The 7,076-nt window shown below is 34.6% G+C and overlaps 1 protein-coding gene across 1 annotated transcript; it reads left to right on the forward strand.

Moving 5' to 3' along the window:
- The first annotated feature begins 1,023 nt into the window (after nt 1-1,023).
- Nucleotides 1,024-6,056, forward strand: PFD3 (prefoldin 3). The gene is made up of 6 exons (XM_086451417.1): nt 1,024-1,247; nt 3,209-3,266; nt 3,614-3,685; nt 5,272-5,391; nt 5,482-5,583; nt 5,686-6,056. Exons 1-6 carry the CDS (start codon nt 1,114-1,116, stop codon nt 5,767-5,769), a joined length of 570 nt encoding a protein of 189 aa, XP_086307543.1. The 5' UTR covers nt 1,024-1,113; the 3' UTR covers nt 5,770-6,056.
- Nucleotides 6,057-7,076: the final 1,020 nt, after the last annotated feature.

The following is a 7,076-nucleotide window of genomic DNA, read 5'->3' on the forward strand; positions in this document are numbered from 1 at the left end:
AAGAAAGATTATCACTCCTAGGTCAGAATCTGTGGACCTTTAAAACACAAAATTTAACATTTGAAAAAAGAAATGCATCCAAGAATACATCGTGTATCCCTAAGATAAATCCCGGTGATTGGATTTGATGTTCTAGCGGTTGGGATCAGATATTATTATTTGCTTTAATGAGTCCACAAATCCCAACCCATGATTGATATATTCAGGATGCAAAATATGTTCAAGAAAAAGAAATCAATAAACATGAGAGCTATAACTAGGGCTGTCAATGGACCAGGTTCGGGTTGGGCCTTTTTAGTAAAAAAAATTAATATGGGACTGGGCTGGTAGGCTTATGAAGTGGAAGCCCATTCCAACTATATCCCACTCTTCCTACATCTGGGCCATTTTAGGGCAGGTCCGGGCCGGGCGAAAGCCATTTCTAACTTATTTCATTGTACAGAAACCCATCAAATAGTTTGGACAAAGTACCCTTTAAATCGCACATTTCAACAGTAATATTTTAAAGATGTAATAATCATTTACAAGAAACAATGAATTATTGTTATAAATAGTTTGATAGATGATTTTACAAACCTACCCCTTTATTGTGACTGTTGCACCTTGCAACAGCAATGTATTAAAGGCATCACAGTAATTACAAACACTATAATTTACTAGAAACTATAGATAGCGGGCTGGGCCACCCACCAGGCCTAAATTCAATGTCCAATTCCAGCCCAATAATTAAACGGGCTTAGGCTAGCCCGATAACCAAGTGGGCTTAAATAAAAAACAGGTCCATGACAGGGCTGGTCATATCGGGCTAAAAATCGGCCCATTTTCTGCCCTAGAGGTTTTCAACTTCAATTAAAGGCCCAACAAGAATACCCACTACATCATCTTCCCTTGCCCAGCATCTATGCCCTAATATGCAAAAGGTCCACTTGCTATTAAGTTGAAAAGACTAAAGTAGCCTCACTTTCTTGAAGTTTTAATGGGCATATTCTTGCTCCTGTTGGGAGAATTTTGGTAATTGCAGCCATCCTTGCATCTAATGATGGATTCAGCCCTCATGAACTGAGAGACCGGAGCCTATAGTAGAAACTTCAAGACTCTTTCTCTCTCTCTTAGATGGCTTCGCCTTCTTCTTCCTCGGTTCCCGAACGAAGGGGTATCCCTGGAGCTTCATTTGTAGAGGATGTTCAAACGTATCTCACTCAATTAGGTCTCGATGTCAACTCTTGTCTTGCTTTTCTTCAAGAAAGGTAAGATTTTTATTTTTATTTTATTTTTTATTACCTTTTTTTAGCTTATTTGGTAGCTAATAGGGTTCTTGAAAACATCTGTTCAGAATCTACGTCTGATTAAATGTTTGATTTGGTTTATATTCTGATTGTGGTCATGGGTTCTGTTGATATTGGTTCTAGATAAATGGGTACTATATAAATTACACTTTTATAGCTATCTAATTGGATTGTATCTGATTAGATTAAATTTCTAGGTGATTTGAATTGATTGGGATTGCTTGGCATTACCATCAGAAGTAGGTCATATATATATGGGTCCTAGGGGATTTAGGAAATAGAGATTATTTTGCGGAAATGTCCCTTCGATCAATCAAGATGGATAAACTATTAAGATTCAAATTGAGCAAACAAAAATAGAACACAAGAGGTTTACGTGGTTCGGTAAGATTGCCTACGTCTACGGGTGGCAATAATAGTTCTTTATTGATGACAATTATGAAAATACGATACAATCTTAGGGTTTCTAAACTTGGAATATATATATGACGTCCTATGGCGAAACACACATTTTCTAAAGATGAAAATGCCCCCAGAAGTTGTACGGACGCCCAAAGAATCCCAATCCTGCTCCTCCCTGCACCCCCAGCCCTAGATACATCCAAATATAACTCAAGTTAGGGCCATAGACCAACAGAGTAAATATTGGGAGAAGTTCAGTAGGAGGTTTTTCCCCTTAAAGTGGTCTTCTCTATAAAACATATTAATTTTATGTTTCTTATGTTTTTTTTTATTTTCCAGATTCATTGCACAATTTTCGAAGACTATAGGAGTCAAAGACGTGAATGCATAAAACACTTATGAGTGACCACTCAGCTGACATCTCTCTGTTTTTATTGTGCATAATCTCGAGAAAAATTATCATGAACTTTTTCCATGTCACTTGTAGCTTAAGATCGGTCTTTCCTGCCAATTTCCTTAATCAAGGTCACTACATTGGGCAAACTTAAGCTTTATCAATGGTTTAAAATACCAAGGCAGGGCTGAGAGGCTTTAATGACCAAAAGCATGAGGTGTAATCTTCAAGAACTGGGGTATAAGCATCCACTTATTTAAATGAATACTAAAAAATAAAGCAACAAATAAGTCTTAAATTCATGGAGGTGCACTCAAAAACTAAGTCTTCATTTTTTCCATCAATATACACCTGATTTTGTTTTTTGTGGATCATGTTGACTTCCCCACATGTATTACGTAGATTGGTCTAAGCAAGAAAAATGAATTGGTATAAATTTGTCACTTGGGGGGTGAGCATTTGTTTTTCTTTAATATTATTTCTTTACGTTGTCCACGCCCTATGGAATTCATTTGAAAAAAAATATTAAAATAAAGAAGAAAACTTTTCTTAATGTGAATGCTTATGACTTGTGTTGAGTCCATACCCGTATGCTTGTTAGAGTCCAACACAAGTATAATTTCGGATTCAGGGAACCCTGAAAAACAGTATTATGGATTCAAAAATATCTTTAGTAATTTTCTTCTTACATAATAATGAGGATAATGGTTGATTTTGCAATGGGATATCTTAAGGTTTCTATCTTATATTGCTTGTCTACATATCTACTATATTTTACAATATGTAATGCCATATAAAAAAGTTCAATTAGAACACAAAGGTCATAGTAGATATTAGGAGAGTGAAAGTGAGGATTAATTTATCATTCCTTTTCCTTGTTGTAGTAGGTTGGTATACTTGACCTCTTTGTTGTTTCTCTCTTTTCTTTTTTCTAGTAAATTTTATATATGTATCAGGAAAAATGTTAATGGGAGCAAGATTTTCATGTCTGTAAAATTTAATTCTCTGATGTATTGATGTGCTAAAGAGAGGGAGAGTGCGAGATAGGAAGAAGAGGGAGGGGGGGCGCACCATTTGACTTTAAAACATAATTTTGATTAAATTATTTATTATTTACCTTTTGCAGACTTCAACAATATAAGTTGGTTGAGATGAAACTTCTTGCTCAGCAGAGAGATCTTCAGGTGCATTGGCTTCTTATTGTTGCTTCCTGTCACCTTTTACATGTTGGATTGCACCATTTGAAGCTTACTACATTATAGCAAATTGGAAGAAAAAGTTTGTGTAGTCAATTCAAGTTGATCCATTTTTCGGTTGACAAGAAACTCAATTAAGAGATTTTTATTTGTATTTTTATATATAAATAAGAGATTTTTCTGTCATTTGGTCAACCTGAAAAGTTTATCCACTGATTAATTCAAGTCAAACCAAGAATGTGTTTTCTGAACCAAGTTTACTGCTTGGTATCATTTTAATGAAATTAAGTTATCAATTCTATTTGAAAACTGATTTAAAGCTGTGTCATGCTCAGGCAAAGATCCCCGACATTGAGAAGTGCTTAGATATAGTTACCACATTGCAAGAAAGGAAGGGTACTGGTGAGGTTCGTCTTTCATATTGCAATGCATGTTTTCCAGATTGGAGATAAGCATGCTTTCTGATTTTGACTTTGGAATGATAATTCATTGATTTCAAACATGCGTATGTTTTATATATCTGTGTTTACCTTGAGATGCATATACTAAGGTCAAGAACATTCAATATCTTCTGTTATGATTTATTTAAATAATGGACTCAGTTTTGGGTGCAACACATTGATGTACGAGACAGTGCCCGCACTTGTGTCCAGTTAATTATCATGAAAATAAAATAGTGAATACTTTTGTGAAGAATTTAAAGCACCATTGATAGGGAAAAGAGGAAATAGGACGTTTTTTATTTTTATGAATATGCTAATTTGGAAAGCTTTTATGCAGATAAAAAATAAATCCAAAGTTACCACCATTAATGAATAGTCACATGAATTTCTGGTAGTTTCCACTTAAACAAGCACTACGGCAAGTTACTCATTTCAATCATTAGCATCTCCTCTCTGCTTGATTTTAACTTGTTATTACATCTTTTCTTATATAAGGAAATGTTACTTTTGTTAAGAGATCAATGCCTATATTGCCCATAGCTATATAAAAGAGGAAATCTTATTTAAAAATTAATGTGTAAAATCTCTGAATCGGAAGATTTCTGACAAGGAAAAAAAAAAAAAAAAAAACTTCTTGAGTGACAACACTTTCATGATCCATACGTGTACTAGAGTTTGCCCGTGCCTACTGGCATAAACATCCTCTTTGGGGTTGAGGGGGTAGTTGAGGAAAGGCAATTAAGTCCAGGGTTGCTGGAGAAGTATTCTTCAAAGGAGGGTAGAAGAGGAAAGGGAATAAAATTAGAGGGGTATTCTTGGGAAAAGAGGTTTTGATGATGACAATGATGACACATAATATCTTTTTAACTCACCCTAAATTGGGAATCCATATCCATATTTAAATATAAAGAGAAAACTGAAACGTTCCATTTTTATCTAGGGCAGTGTAAATGAAGTTGAAATCATGCTGTCCTCCTTGCACCAAATTTAGCATAATAGGTCAAACCATCATGTCTGACTCTTCATAGTTGACTCTTTTACCAGGATGAACTTATTCGATGACTATTTATCAAAAAAAATAAAAATAAAATAAAAATTATGCAATGACTATGCTTGCCTAACCATGTTGATGGGATGGGTACTATGATCTAGAGTTGGCACAAGGGACTTGATGGATTTAAGTTTTTTCCCAGAAATCAACAATTCAATGTCAAACATGCATGCAATATCAGTTTACAGGTGGAGAAACTTGAGTTTATGAATTGAAAAACTTTCAATTAGCCCGATATTTTAACGAGAATTTCATAACATGCATTTGTGAGTTTGTTGAGTACACATTTTTCTTTTACTTGTTCACAAATACATTTATAGAACAAATATCATTACTTTTATGATGTTGATATTTATGTATACTTCCCAAGGGAGTAGGTGTGTAAGATGAGCAGCGTATAATTGGATGAACTTTGAAATTTAGTTTATTATGCCCCTATGTCTTCTTTAGTTACTATTATGTGAATGTAGTAAATTTATTCAGTTATCCTTGGATGCAGGCATTGATTGCTGATTTTGAAGTTTCTGAAGGCATATATTCACGGGCCAGTATTGAGGACACCGACTCTGTGTGTCTGTGGTTGGGAGCAAATGTTATGTTGGAGTACTCATGTGATGAGGTACATCAGTCAAAAGTTTTAATTATTTCTGATTTTTTTTAAAAGCTGATTGAAGATGCATGCAACAAGTTCTTACCAGTCTTTTTGCAGGCCAATGCTCTTCTACAGAAGAATCTTGAAAATGCTAAAGCAAGTTTAGAGGTCTTGGTCGCCGATCTACACTTCTTAAGGGACCAAGTCACAATAACCCAGGTAGGTTTTAATTTTAACTGTCAAGTTCTTATTCTTTATTTACATGGTTTAAATTAAATAAGTCGGAGGTAATAATAAACTAATTAACAACCATTTGATAAGGTTACAATTGCTCGGGTATATAATTGGGATGTTCATCAGCGCAGAAGCAAGCAAGCAGTTGCTACTTCTGCCAAGGACTCCTAAAGTCTTCCTTCATGTTCCAGACTGTTTGGATGCAGAAGCAAGACCACTACTGGCTATTCTAGTCTAAAGTATGTGCCGTTACAATGCTCTTTTTTCTTAGTTTTTTAATGGGTTCTTTTCCCCATATTTTCGACTTTAGTGTATTAAATGTCATTTCAATTCTCATGTTCGCACTTCTAGTTACAAGTTTGATAACAATACAAGAATGGAAGATTTCATTAGATCTTTCAACCGGTTTTGGGAAAAATTAAGAGAATGTTGAATTTGAATGATGTGAGTTTGTGGCACTCTGTGGGTTGTTGTTAATTCTGTTGTTCTATCATTAACTTGGAAGATGACTATATACTTCTTTGTAATTTTGTCTAGTTTCAAAATTTGATTTAAGGTGGTAAAACATGAGTCTAGATTCTCCGACGTTTATGAGAAGATGGCACAAGTGGATGTGGAACTTATGTATTCAACTCCTTGGGTCACTATAATTATTTCTTTTTCTGGCTTGGCTTCTTCTCTTCAACCGCTACATGAATTATATTTTCGAGCTGGACCAGGCAGGTCATAATATTCTCCAAATTTTCCCACAAATTTGTAAAACTGTCCAAACATTTTTTTTTTTTTCAGCATTCAAATTTCAAGAACAAAATAAGGTTTTTAGGGAGGTAGAAGATGATGGGTTATAGGAAGAAACCCATAAACATCAATTCATGGGATGCCTATAACGTTCCTCTTATATATAACACCCTGTGTTTCCATAATGATGGCACCTACCCCCTTAAGTTTTTTTTTCTTTTTTTTTTCCTAGTAAATATTAAAGACAAAATGCCTAAATACACCCCTTCATCATTGGAAATTTTTTCTTCACATAAAACTCAAATTGGATTGTAGGAGTGCGCCTATTTGATTTTGAAGGTATCCCCAATTTACAAAAATACCCACATTATGGATGCCTAAGGTCTTGAGAAAGGTTATGTGAAACATCAAATCGACCTTTATATGAACACAAAATATCTCCAACATTTTATCAAGGAACCTTGGCTTTTCTTCCAAAGTCCTGTCATACTCAATAGGTGCATAAATTGAATTTAGTTGATTTCGATCCTTGGAGTAAATCCAAATAAGAAGGGATCAATTGCAAGATCCACCTGGTTCCGAATGATATATTACTCTGAAAACTATAGTTTTAATTCTTACAAAATATCATATAAGTTTCTAAACCATGGATTGGAGTCTTGTAGAATGAAAGGGTTATTGTATTGGTCTTTTTCCAAGCAGATTCCTGACACCTTGTAACACAACTTCAATGGTGAATC

Source organism: Akebia trifoliata, chromosome 8 (assembly GCF_017979445.1).
Source record: "Akebia trifoliata isolate Shusen 1 chromosome 8, ASM1797944v1, whole genome shotgun sequence".
In the NCBI taxonomy this organism is placed as follows: Eukaryota; Viridiplantae; Streptophyta; class Magnoliopsida; order Ranunculales; family Lardizabalaceae; genus Akebia; species Akebia trifoliata.